Genomic DNA, 14,687 nt, shown 5'->3' on the forward strand with positions numbered 1-14,687 from the left:
CTTTATAAGTTAACCCGGCCGTATTGGCATGTGTTGCAATGTTAAGATTTCATCATTAATATATAAACTATCAGACTGCGTGGTCGGTAGTAGTGGGTTTCAGTAGGCCTTTAATAATATATAAATGCATGCTTACCTTAGCTAAAGCTAAATACTACTCAAATCTCATCCGCCTCAACAAAAATGATACTAAATATGTGTTCAGTACAGTAGCATCGCTAACCCAACAAGGAACTCCTCCCAGTAACGCCACCCACTCGGCAGATGACTTTATGAATTTCTTTAATAAGAAAATCGAACTCATTAGAAAAGAGATTAAAGATCCACTATAGACTGGACTCTCACACTATTATCCACTATAGACTGGACTCTCACACTATTATGTCAGACCCACTCGACGTCCATTGCATCCGGTCTCCCCTAGATGGGGGCGGGGGGTCACCCACATCTGTGGTCCTCTCCAAGGTTTCTCATAGTCATTCACATTGACATCCCACTGGGTTGTGAGTTTTTCCTTGCCCTTATGTGGGCTCTGAACCGAGGATGTCGTTGTGGCTTGTGCAGCCCTTTGAGACACTTGTGATTTAGGGCTATATAAATAAACATTGCTTGATTGATTGGACACAATCTAAACTTATATAAACACATTACTGTCTGAGAATGTAAGATATTCAATTGTGTTACATCGCAATTTATTATATTGAAATTAGCCATGTGATTAAGATGGGCACGGTCTGACCAATCACAAGTCAGTAGGAGCTGCTTTGTTCTCGTGTTTGGAGAAAGCGGAAGAGCGATTGTCAGCCTGACATTGATGTGTCTCTGAGAACTGAACACATTTTTATAACTTATAACAAAATGTGTTTATACAGTAACCTGCTCACATGAGTCACATTACAGCAGGGGTGTCAAACTCATTTTAGCTCAGGGGCCGCATGGAGGAAAATCTATTTCCACGTGGGCGGGACGGGTAAAATCATGGCATGATAACTTAAAAATACGACTATGACAACTTCAGATTGTTTTCTTTGTTTTACTTTGGCACAAAATAGAAGCACATTCTGAAAATGTACATATCACAAATAATCATCTTGACAAAACACTTCAAGTTAGTTAAACATTTAGAAGGAAAAAAATGGTGCATTTTCAAAAACACCTTAAAGAACACAATTAACTTAGACTTAATCTCAGTGTTTCTACAAAGCAATTAAACTTTAAGTCACAACCCATCTAGGATTGAACAAAAAACTAAATAAAGCATGAATAAAAACTATTCTATGTATCAACTACCTCATTTGTCATTTCCACATATTAATCCTGTGCTAACTCAACAAACCATACAAACTGAGGTAGAAACTATTCAAGAGTGTTGAGTTACTTCCTGTCTTCTAGACATAATGTGTATTGATAGGAAAATAAAAGCAGTGCAAAGTGTGAACAATTTCAACAAAGCACAAATAAAAAGTTAAAAGACTGACAGTATTGCAGTAAATCACACACTGTTCACTTTCTTTACATTTGCACAGAAGACAATCATTTTCACAGAACTACATCAGTGTGCAGTGTCTCATGCTGCATTTTAAGTGGGGTTACTGATTGCTTATTTTACTCCTGTTTTACGTTGGGTGGAGGGGGAGGAGTCACAGCCCCGCTTTACCGTGTACCTCTTGCTTGGTATACTTGCTCGCCCCGGTATCAATGCTTGCCTAACAGAATTGCTATTGCGACATCCAGTGGACACAATTAGAACAGCAGTTTCTTTCATTAAAAAATGCAGCTGAATTTTACGCTTCGCAAACTCATCTCGGGGGCCGGATTGAACCTGTTATGCCCGAATGTCGAGGGAGGTGGGGGTTGGGTTGTGGGTGTTGGGGGTTAATTGTTCATATGTCTCTGATTTGCACATCAATCAATCAGTCTGAGGAGTAAAAGTTGGCAGTTAGTTATGCAGTGAAAAAGGGTGTAGTGCAGGATTTTGAGCGTGCACAAACTTGACACATGAGGCCCCAGGTCCCTGGACTGAAGAAGGAGTAACCAAGCACTTGAAGCATCATTTATCTTACTGTTCAGGAAGGTTTCAGATACAGAGAAGACATGGGGTCATGAGTAGATAAGATTATGCTCCAAATAAGCCAAGTTTGTATGAATACCTCAGATATTTGTGAAAGAAGCAGTGAGGAGGTCCTGGGTAGGGTGGATGTCACCACATATGAGCAACATACCACAAACTAAACAGCTAATTGGTTATTTTCCCTTGTGTGATCTTATGTGTTTTACTTCGTCTGCATTATGTGGGAACCTTTTACAGCACACGGAACAACTAAATGTTTTTTTCTCCAGGGTGTGTTCTCATGTGTCGACACAAAGAGCTATTATATGGAAAGCTTTTGCCACAAATGGAACACTTATATGGTTTTTCACCCGTGTGCGTTCTCATGTGTTCAAGCAAAGTGCTCTTAACAGAAAAGCTTTTGCCACAAACTGAACAACTAAATGGTTTTTCACCTGTGTGTGTTCTCATGTGTTCAGTCAAATTCCTCTTAACAGAAAAGCTTTTGCCACAAACCGTACAAGTACATGTTTTGTCTCCTGTGTGTGTTCTCATGTGTTCGGTAAAATTCCTCTTAACAGAAAAGCTTTTGCCACAAACTAAACAACTAAATGTTTTTTCTCCTGTGTGTGTTTTCATGTGTTGAGTCAAATTGCACTTACCAAAAAAACTTTTGCCACAAACTGAACAACTAAATGTTTTTTCTCCTGTGTGTCTTCTCATGTGTTCAGTCAAATTCCTCTTAACAGAGAAGCTTTTGCCACAAACTGAACAATTACATGTTTTTTCTCCTGTGTGTGTTGTCATGTGTTCAATCAAATTCCTCTTAACTGAATAGCTATTGCTACAAAAGGAACAATTAAATGGTTTTTCTCCTGTGTGTGTTCTCATGTGTCGAGTCAAATGGCTATTTTGAGAAAAGCTTACATCACAAACTGAACAATTAAATGTTTTTTCTCCTGTGTGTGTTCTCATGTGTTGAGTCAATTTGCTATTTTTAGAAAAGCTTTTCCCACAAACTGAACAACTAAATGTTTTTTCTCCTGTGTGTGTTGTCATGTGTTGAGTCAAATTGCTCTTACCACAAAAACTTTTGCCACAAACTGAACAACTAAATGTTTTTTCTCCTGTGTGTGTTGTCATGTGTTGAGTCAAATTGCTCTTACCACAAAAACTTTTGCCACAAACTGAACAACTAAATGTTTTTTCTCCTGTGTGTCTTCTCATGTGTTCAGTCAAATTCCTCTTAACAGAAAAGCTTTTGCCACAAACTGAACAGTTAAATGGTTTTTCTCCTGTGTGTGTTCTCATGTGTGCAGTCAAATGGCTATTTTGAGAAAAGCTCACGCCACAAACTGAACAATTAAATGGTTTTTCTCCTGTGTGTGTTCTCATGTGTCGAGTCAAATGGCTATTTTGTGAAAAGCTTACGCCACAAACTGAACAACTAAATGATTTTTCACCTGTGTGTCTTCTCATGTGTTGAGTCAAATGGCACTTTTTAGTAAAACTTTCAGCACAAACTGAGCAGCTCAAACATGTTTTACCTCTCCTCGTTGAAGAGCACTCAGAGTGTTTGTTGTCAGTGTGAGTCCTCATATCACCTTCACAGTCTTTATCGCTGCTCAAAGGTTCTTCAACCTCGTCTTCAGCCTCACTATCTGATAGTGGAGCTAAGAGGTTGTCTACTTGTGGTTTCTCTTCATCATCTTCAGTCTTCACAGAGAGAATACTCAGTGGAAACTTGGTGTAATCAGCTTCCTCTCGTCCTAGAAGACACTCTCCCTCCTGAGTGATGCAGAGTTCCTCCTCTTCCTTTTTAATGCAGGGTGGTTGTGGAGTCTCCTGCTTTAAAGTGGAGCTCCCCCCTAACTGAGTGGAAACTTCTTCTGGATTACCGATCAGCTGCTGGACGTCTGCAAGACACAAACAACAAAAACACACTTTCTTTTATGTACTGTACGTGTAGTAGAGTTGTACAGTATATCGGCTCCCAGACCGTGGTCGAGGAGCGCAGGGGAGACGTTCCCCCCAGGGCCCATGTTTTGTCGGGGGTAACACTGGGTCCATAAAGCTCCGCTCTTTGGTCGGAAGGACGAGGCCGTCGATTAGTTACAACTTGCTCACTTTATTTATTATTTCCACAGGTCACAACCGGACATCCACCATGCTATTAACACTCCTGCACATGCTACCACTACCTCTCCTTACTTGCCCACTCACTTACTCACTTCACTCACCCCACATAATGCCATTCTTAAAGGTGCACACACACACATACTACCCTCTCATCAGCTGCTTTAAAACACGCCTCGCCAAATGTGGTGATTAGTATTACCACCTTTGCTTCAGACTTAGGTCAACATTTAAATAATAAGCATTCAGATCTGCACAAGGAGTTTAAATAGTGACAGGTATAATGTAGTTGTTACACCTGTCCTGCTGCTCTCTCTTTACTCGCCCGCTCACTCACTGACGTCACTCAGACAACACGTTGACATTCTCACAAACACACATACTACTCTCATAAGTTAACCAGCTCCCCTGCTGTGCACATGTAGATACGTAGACGCGCACACAGCTGCTTGGCTTGATGCCAAATATTAGTGCAGTTAAAACTGCCCAATTAGCAGTCAACTAATGCAAGTGAAATGACTACATTTTGTAACAAATGTCTACAATTTGTGTTTTGTCTTTAATAAATGTGGTTTACCTGCTACATGGCTTATCTGTGTACATTTATTTGGAAAAGTATCCAAACATTTAAGTTAAAGTTAAAGTACCACCGGTACCGGTACTAAATTATTGGTATAGGGACAACCCTAGTGTGTAGTGTTTCATGGCCATTCATTTAGTGCCTTGCCAGAATGATGGATCAATGTTTACATGACTTGTCATAGACTCAGAAAAGCTAAGCTAGAGTCACAGAAAGTAGAAAAAATGTGCTTCGACAATATTGAAATACACTATATTGTAAAAAAAAGTATTTGGCCACCTGCCTTTACTCACATATGAACTTGAAGTGCCATTCTATGGAATTGTCCCAAAATGTTTGGTATCCTGGAGCATTCAAAGTTCCTTTCACCGGAACTAACGGGCCAAGCACCAACTCCCGAAAAACCAACCCCACACCATAATTCCTCCTCCACCAAATTTCACACTCGGCACAATGCAGTCCGAAATGTAGCGTTCTCCTGGCAACCTCCCAACCCAGACTGGTCCATCAGATTGCCAGATGGAAAAGTGTGACTCATCAGTCCAGAGAAGGCGTCTCCACTGCTCTAGAGTCCAGTGGCGACGTGCTTTATACCACTGCATCCCACGCTTTGCATTGGACTTGGTGATGTATGGCTTAGATAAAGCTGATCGGCCATGGAAACCCAACCCATGAAGCTCTCTGCGTACTGTACGTGGGCTAATTGGAAGGTCACATGAAGTTTGGAGCTCTGTAGCAACTGACTGTGCAGAAAGTCTTTGCACTATGCGCTTCAGCATCAGCTGACCCCTCTCTGTCAGTTTACGTGGCCTACCACTTGGTGGCTGACTTGCTGTTGTTCCCAAACTCTTAGTTTAGTTTAGTTTAGTTTATTATTTATTCGGTCAGTGGTCAACAAATCTAACAAACAGCTTTACAAAAACAAACAGTTGTACATTCATAAATTGAAAATGTTGCAGACCGAAAGGGTTTAGGCTGAAGTTGAATACTTATTGCGCCTAACCCTATAAACAATGTCAAATACAAGATGAGTTTCCTAAAAATATGAAATTTCCTTTGCACAACATATTATAAATACACCTTGTACACAACATAAACACTGTTCAATTATATACACAGTAAAGACATGTGAAATATCCTTGTACACGTGTTAGTTAAACCTTTGTACCAATTATATACTATATACAAACTATTATACTTCCATTATTATTTATATCCCACGTTTAGTTTGTAATTAACATTGATCATAGTATTAACTACAGTGTTGATTCAAGAGTGATATATTTTTCCAAGACATTGGTCTTAAAGTGTTTTTTAAATGTGTGAATGGAACTGGAACATTTTAAGGAATCATCCAAGCTGTTCCACAGATGAACCCCCCTGACAGAAACATCTACTTTTTAAGCTCCTTCTTATGTTTGCTTGCTAAAAGACAACTGAACCTCTGAGGTCATAGGGACTCTCCCTAGGTTTGAACCTCTCCTGTAGACACCCAGGCAGCATGTGGTTATGAGCTTTATACGTCACAATAGCAGTGTTGAGGTCAACAAGATCGTGCAGTTTTAATGTTTTTACTTTAATGAAAAGAGCATTGGTATGGTCATGATAATCCGCATAATTTACAATTCTAATGGCTTTCTTTTGAAGTAAGAACATAGAGTTGATGTTTGATTTGTAATTGCTACCCCAGATTTCAACACAATAATTAAGATATGGGAGTACAAAATAATTGTATAACATGTTAAGAGCCTTTTGATTTACAGAGTTTTTAATTTTATGTAACATAGCAATCATTTTGCCATCTTTGTCTTGGGAATATTTATGTCCAGTTTCCAATTTAATTTATCATCTATATAGATTCCCAAAAATGTTGTAGAATACACCCTTTCTATCTCCAGATCATCAACTCTTATGTGACACTGTATGTTATTTTTCTTATTTCCAAAAATTATATATTTTGTTTTATTTAGGTTGATTGATAGTTTATTGGCATCAAACCATTGCTTTAGTATGTGGAGTTCACTCTCTACGATCTCTAGGAGCTGGCCAAGGTCTTGCCCAGAACAGTACAGGCTTGTATCATCAGCAAAGAGAAGACAGTTGAGTTTTTTAAAGACTTTACAGACATCATTAATATACAATAAAAACAATTTTGGTCCCAGTACAGAACCTTGGGGTACTCCAAGTGTTATAATCTTTTTTATCTGAATCCACATTGTTCATATGTACATACTGTTCTCTGCCACCAAGATACCTTTTCAACCAATCACGAGCAAGACCTCTGACACCATACCATACTCTTCACTTTTCTTATAATAAAGTTGACTTTGGAATATTTAGGAGCGAGGACATTTCACGACTGGATTTGTTGCACAGGTGGCATCCTATGACAGTTCCACGCTGGAAATCACTGAGAGCGGCCCATTCTTTCACAAATGTTTGTAGAAACAGTCTCCATGCCTAAGTGCTTGATTTTATACACTGGGCCAAGTGATTAGGACACCTGATTCTCATCATTTGGATGGGTGGCCAAATACTTTTGGCAAAATAGTGAACATCACAAAACTAAAAAAGATAATATCTATCTCAAAGAAGTCTATAGTTAAGAAGTAGAGGACTTTTTTAGATATTAAATGCAAAAAATGTGATTCACTTTCTGTATAATTGCGATGATCATTTTATTTACTTTGGTTTTGACACAATTTGTACAATATATTATAACTGGCATCTAGTGTACATATTTAAACATTTATTTTAAGCTGTTTAAATTTACATTTTTCAGTAACTTTGTAAAAATCGCAGTAAAACTCCATGTCACAATATTGCAGTAGACTATTGTATCGTGACTCAAGTACCGTGATACATAGTTTATCATGAAGTCCTTTCCAATACCTCGTCTAGGGCTGGACAATTATGGCAAAACATAATAATCACAATGATTTTGAGTGATTTTGGAGTCAAAATAAATAAAACAATTATTTATTAATTAGAAAACGTAAAAACAATACCACAAAAACTCAATTTTAAATATAATCTAAAAGAACAACAGGTTTTTTTTCCCAGCACTTGATTAGCAGTCTATTTTCTCTCTTTGTAGCGTTTGATGGACGCTATGTCACTACATGGGTCGAAAAATAGCTAAGTTACAGGAATCACTACGGGTTCAAAAAGAAGTGAAGCTAACGCCACGCTACTGGGAACTGTAGTTAAGCTGCATAGCGTCGCTACTTGTTGTGCACTACTGCCCATCACTCATTGTAACTCGCAAATAAACGTTAGCAAAGTCAGCTAACAATGCAGGTAATGGAGATGCACTCTATTTCGCCTATAAAAAACTCTAAAAAATATCCAAAAGCTTCCAGCAACTTTTTATATACACGCTGTAAGTATATATATAATGTAATAACAGGCACATTCATAATTAGGGTTGGGTATCGAGTATCGATTGGAACCGGGACTAACTTTCCGATTCTCCCGGAATCGTTCAAAAGTTTAAATTTCGATTCCTATTTTCGATACTGTCACGAATTGGCGTGACAATACCCAGTCCGCCGACCGGAAAAAATATGTCCGCCGAACCGGAAGAAGAAGCCGCTGAGCACCAACGAAGAAGCGCCCACCGCCGGAAGTGTTAGCATAGCCGAGCGAGTCAGTCAAGCTCAAGCATGGATAGCGGGCGTCTGCGGTCGAAAGTGTGGCTTTACTTTACAAAAAAAAATGAAATAACCGCAAAATAACAGAGCTCCATGTCCATCAAGAAACGAGTGGAGAGAGAGCTGCAGATGTACCAGGACGTTTCACCGATACTTATGTCTGACGACCCTGCTGCATGGTGGTGGTCCGGTGGAACCAACAAAAGACTTATCCTTTGCTGTCAGATCGCGCTTTCTCCTATTTATGCGTTCAAGCTTCTTCCACACCCAGCGAACGTGTATTTTCCACAGCAGGAGACACTATCTGTCCAGAACGCTCACGCATCCTGCCTGAGAAGGCGGGTATGGTCATTTTCCTAAACAAGAACTGCCTCTGATTTTATACTGTACCTGCTGCTAATCTGGACTGGGTTTTGCAAGTTGTTTCTTATTGTTTATTTGCTTTTGTGCACCAGGTTAGCCCATCAGTGGGAGCACGGTAACATGTTTAAGTACCTGCAGCATCATACACTTGTGTGTGTAAATGTGTTTTCATGAGGTTTCCTGCAGCAGCATACACTTATGTGTAAATGTGTTTTCATGAGGTTTCCTGCAGCATCATACACTTATGTGTAAATGTGTTTTCATGAGGTTTCCTGCAGCATCATACACTTATGTGTAAATGTGTTTTCATGAGGTTTCCTGCAGCACCATACACTTGTGTGTAAATGTGTTTTCATGAGGTTTCCTGCAGCATCATACACTTATGTGTAAAGGTGTTTTCATGAGGTTTCCTGCAGCATCATACACTTATGTATAAATGTGTTTTCATGAGGTTTCCTGCAGCATCATACACTTATGTGTAAATGTGTTTTCATGAGGTTTCCTGCAGCATCATACACTTATGTGTAAATGTGTTTTCATGAGGTTTTCAAAAATAAAGCTCTCTTGAGGAAAGTGTACCCCTGGGAAAATGTATTCATAATTTATAATATTTATATTCAAGTTCATAGATTTGATATTTATATTCTAGTTGAAAACAGCCCTGTGAGGAATGTATAGTAAAGTTCATAAAAAGTTAATAGAATTCAAATTGATGGAGAATGTCAGACTATTTCATTCAGAAAGACTGTAGGTTAGCTAGCTCATTTAAAATATCCTAAACTTTTTTTTGACCCTACCTCTTAAAAGAATCGGAATCGAGAATAGTCAGGAATCGGAATCGAAACAAAAAATCGGAATCGGTCGAATTCAAACGATACCCAAGCCTATTCATAATAACATGTAATATTTACGTATTTTCATCATTTTAAGCAAACGGTGGCAGCATTATTTTCACAGACACATCACAACGTTCGCTATTTCCTTCAACAACACCACCAACTATTACTAATAAAGGCAGACTTCATGAGTGCCATCAAAGAATACTTTGGGACAAATTATGATCCAGAACCTTATATTTTTGAGCCTGAATATAAGGAGGATGAGCTACAAGTTTTAGAAGCTGACTGATGAGCAGATCAAGCAACTAGCCCTATTGCTAAGTGCTAAACAAAAAATACAACGTATGAACATAACTCATTTCTGTAGAAACTGCTGAAATGCTGATGGAATAGGGCAGGGCAATATGGCCAAAAAAATTATCACGATTATTTTTTGCATACCATCCGATCTTGATTAATGTCACTTTTTTTGTTTAATTAAAGGCAGATTGTCCCGTGCAGGATAATAGTGAGTACAGTTGCATCCCTACTATTTACTACCACAGTATCTTGTAACAGACATTTCCGCCATGTTTGATGGAGGTAATATATGCTCACAGCTGACAACTGTCATTTTGTTCATATCTATAATTGTGTTTACTAGAGGTGTAACTGTACAGGTCACCCACGTTTCGGTCCATACCTGGTTTTAGGACCACAGTTTTGCTTATTTTCTGTACATTTTGTGGGGGTAAAGAGAACAAACTTTTTTCCTTTTTTTTGCTTGTCATCACAAACATTCTGCAGGAAACAAAGTATCAGTGGTGTACTAAATAATGTAGGATTCTTATTTCAAGTCAACATTTACTAAACAATATTTTCAAATAATAAATTATTTATATTCTTTAATTACTTGAAAACGTCAGTACTTTTTGCCAGTGCTTGGAAAAAGGCAAGCGGTGCCCCGATTGTGGAGTTTTATTTTTAATAAAAGTACATTAAAGTGCAGTTTGAATTTGAGGTACTGTAAAATAATGTGTACCAACACATTAAACAAGTTGAATGTTTATTTCAGGGACAAAATGTTTTCATCCACAAACTCAAAAATGATTTAAAAAAGAGTGTCTGCAGAGTTTTTAGTACAACAATATTGACATGTAAAAATGCCTTTTTCTGATTAAATTAGTGGGTGTGTTTAATCTCCCAGTTAGGACGAATACAGTAGTTCACTCACACACACATTCTCACACACACAGGATCACGGTCAATAAAGGCGGATTCACGCAGGATTATACCAAGTATCGTTGCTTGCCTACTGTTTACTACTGCGGTAACTTCTAACAGACATTTCCGACATTTTGGATCGAGGTTCTTTGTTTACATTGTTCAACAAAGTCGGCTGATTTCTACTTTTAGGGCTTGGAATTCAAACAGCTTTCAAATGAGGGAACGCAACACACTCACCTTCATCTTCGCTTTTCAGATTGTTCTCCGTTGGTGGCGCTGATTCTCTTTCATGTTCTCTTTTAGCGGACGTCGCCATCTTAGCATAGCAGTAGTCGTCCATCTTCTATCACGTCTTCAATCTTCACTTCAGATAACACGCCGTCGCTCCACACTCAAAGTCCGTTTGGTGGCGAATAGTTGAGGTATTTGATGCTATTTTTGAATCTATAAGATCGTAAATGTGAAACTTCTCCGGAAAGCCACGCCGCTTAGTCCGCCATCTTGGACTTTCCGCTTTACCACTGTTCGATGTGTGTGCGCATGCGCCAGAAGTGTGCAACTTCCGGCCATTAACAATCGACAACTGCGCTTTAAAAAATAAAATACCTTTTAAATAACTAGCGACCCTTTTCATATTTTCTTACATTTATGGCTCATAATTGAAGTGCTCCTAATCGCGAAATTTTTTTTGCTATCAAAATAATTTGGAGATAGAAATTAATGCATGTACAGTAGATGGCAGTATTGCCCTGTTTAAGAGTGTCACAACATTGCTGTTTTATCAGATACACTTGTTCTGTCTTCAATGACTCTACAAACTGGACGGTTGAGCTTTACCCTACTCACAGGGAACTTTTATTCAGCAGTTGTCATACCACATAACCGGCACACTTCTTCCGGTGCGTCACTCTAAACCTTCCGGGTAGGAACAACACACAAACAAGCTAATCATATTGCTACATCCCATTTCTTTAAAAAAAAAAGACAGTATTATTTTCAAATATTGAATCCAACCAAATTAACTTTTAAGTTGCTACTAAACAAACTCAAAATAGTATGCATTTTCAAATTGCTTCTTATTTAAAACATTCTTAGTGCAAAACAAATATTACACTCAGTTTCACAGTGCATAACTTTTCTTTCTTTTAGTTACCGAACAATGTACCTTAGCTTTAGCTTATTTTCAGAACATAACCATAAGAAGTAATCTATTACTATTTACGACATACATATATATATACATACATATATACACTACCGTTCAAAAGTTTGGGGTCACATTGAAATGTCCTTATTTCTGAAGGAAAAGCACTGTACTTTTCAATGAAGATAACTTTAAACTAGTCTTAACTTTAAAGAAATACACTCTATACATTGCTAATGTGGTAAATGACTATTCTAGCTGCAAATGTCTGGTTTTTGGTGCAATATCTACATAGGTGTATAGAGGCCCATTTCCAGCAACTATCACTCCAGTGTTCTAATGGTACAATGTGTTTGCTCATTGGCTCAGAAGGCTAATTGATGATGAGAAAACCCTTGTGCAATCATGTTCACACATCTGAAAACAGTTTAGCTCGTTACAGAAGCGACAAAACTGACCTTCCTTTGAGCAGATTGAGTTTCTGGAGCATCACATTTGTGGGGTCAATTAAACACTCAAAATGGCCAGAAAAAGAGAACTTTCATCTGAAACACAACAGTCTATTCTTGTTCTTAGAAATGAAGGCTATTCCACAAAATTGTTTGGGTGACCCCAAACTTTTGAACGGTAGTGTACATGTATATATATACATATATATATATATATACATATATATATATATATATATATATATATACATACATATATACGACATACTTGCCAACCTTGAGACCTCCCTGTCTCGTAGCCCACAAACACACACAAAAGGAGAGACTGACCCTCAGGATGATGTGGCGTGCTACGTAGCCACAGTGATGCAGGGCATCCCAGCATGTCCAACCAGAACGGAGAGCATCAGGACAGCAACAATGGCAGACAGCCAGCTACAGGCTGTCATCAAACTAATCAGGTCAGGATGGCCAGAACACATTGCTATACTGTCCCACCGTGTGCCAGAGACTTTTTCTAAAATTGAAAAATGAACTATCAGAACCTGATGGCTTGGTCACACGAGGAAACAGAATTGTTATTCCAAAGTCATTAACAGCAGACATTTTGCAGAAAATACACAATGGACATCAAGGGCTCACAAAGTGCAGAGAAAGGGCCAAAACATTGCTTTGGTGGCCAGGACAAAGTGCGTCCTGATTCTTTGATTCTATTTTAAACTTGATGTGTGCCAATGATAAGAAAGTTGTCGCTGTATTACTGACTAATAACCTCAGTTTTATCTGCAGTTCCATCGAGGTTTGTTTTGAAGCGAAAGTGGGCACAGAGCACATCCCTCTACCACTGGTGTGTGACGTCATCGCTGCCTGTGCGATGCGCACTGCCTTCCTGCGCCGGTCAAAACCAACACTGTGATTAATCATCATTCATTTATGGTAACGCATTAACATTGACAGCCTTAGTTGAAACCCATACTTTATTTTTTTTAACTCAGCAAATCATTGACCTGTAAATTATGGCCAATTATTATGGAAGTAGGATTGTCTCAAATCAACTTATATATATATCAATATGATATTAATACATATGCATATATTAATAAATATACAAATACAAATGTGATAAATAAATAATTTGTATAAATAAACGCATATTTATAAGTATATTTTTGAGATTTGAAAATATATACAAATGAAATAAATAAACGCATATTTGTAAGTATATTTTTGAGATTTGAAAATATATACAAATAAAATGTATAAATATAAAAATGTGACATACAAATAAATCGAGAATTTCTATAAATAAACGTGTATTTGTAAATAAACGCATATTTGTAAGTATATTTTTGAGATTTGAAAATATATACAAATAAAATGTATAAATATAAAAATGTGACATACAAATAAATCAAGAATTTCTATAAATAAACGTGTATTTGTAAATAAACGCATATTTGTAAGTATATTTTTGAGATTTGAAAATATATACAAATAAAATGTATAAATATAAAATTGTGACATACAAATAAATCAAGAATTTCTATAAATAAACGTGTATTTGTAAATATACTTTTGAGATGTGAATATAAATAAGCTTGATTTTGTATTTGTATTGAATTTGCATATGTGGATCGCTTTTTTGCTTTGTGTTGAGACATTTCTACCACAAACCAGATGCACAAATACATGTGACCTACACACTCCCCTGAACAACCAGCAGAGTGCACTGCAGAGAGAGTGGTCTGGGTCACAGAGCATTATATGCAAAATTCGCGGAGTTTTCTGCGCACAAAAAATCCACGTCTTTACAGAGAAAACGCACAACGGGACTGAGCTAGCTAATGTTAGCGTTGTATTAGGCGATCCACATATGCAAATTCAATACAAATACAAAATCAAGGATATTTATATTCAAATCTCAAAAATATATTTACACGTTTATATATACAAATTCTTGATTTATTTGTACGTTACATTTTTATGTTTCTAAATTTTATTTGTACATATTTTCAAATCTCAAAAATATATTGACAAATACGCGTTTATTTATACAAATTATTTATTTGTATATCACATTTGTATTTGTATATTTATTAATATTTGCATATGTATTAATATCATATTGAAATATATAAGTTGATGTGGGACAATACTACTTCCATACATTATCAGTGTTACTCCCTCCGAGGTCTTAATCAAGGTTCAAGCCATTTGTTTTTCTGACAGACATTTAATTTGCCACATTTTTGATGCCAAATATAATG

General features: G+C 37.4%; 1 protein-coding gene across 2 annotated transcripts; it reads right to left on the reverse strand.

Moving 5' to 3' along the window:
- Nucleotides 1-1,294: 1,294 nt before the first annotated feature.
- Nucleotides 1,295-11,270, reverse strand: LOC133632481 (gastrula zinc finger protein XlCGF57.1-like). 2 transcript variants are annotated; one of them, XM_062024918.1, is made up of 3 exons: nucleotides 11,065-11,270; nucleotides 3,598-3,966; nucleotides 1,295-2,062 (listed from the first exon to the last, which is right to left on the reverse strand). In XM_062024918.1, exons 1-3 carry the CDS (start codon nucleotides 11,165-11,167, stop codon nucleotides 2,055-2,057), a joined length of 480 nt encoding a protein of 159 aa, XP_061880902.1. In that variant the 5' UTR covers nucleotides 11,168-11,270; the 3' UTR covers nucleotides 1,295-2,054. The 2 variants fall into 2 exon arrangements, with proteins under 2 accessions (XP_061880902.1, XP_061880901.1); XM_062024917.1 differs by having other exon boundaries at nucleotides 1,295-3,966.
- Nucleotides 11,271-14,687: the final 3,417 nt, after the last annotated feature.

Source organism: Entelurus aequoreus, linkage group LG17 (genome assembly GCF_033978785.1).
Source record: "Entelurus aequoreus isolate RoL-2023_Sb linkage group LG17, RoL_Eaeq_v1.1, whole genome shotgun sequence".
Lineage (NCBI taxonomy): Eukaryota > Metazoa > Chordata > Actinopteri > Syngnathiformes > Syngnathidae > Entelurus > Entelurus aequoreus.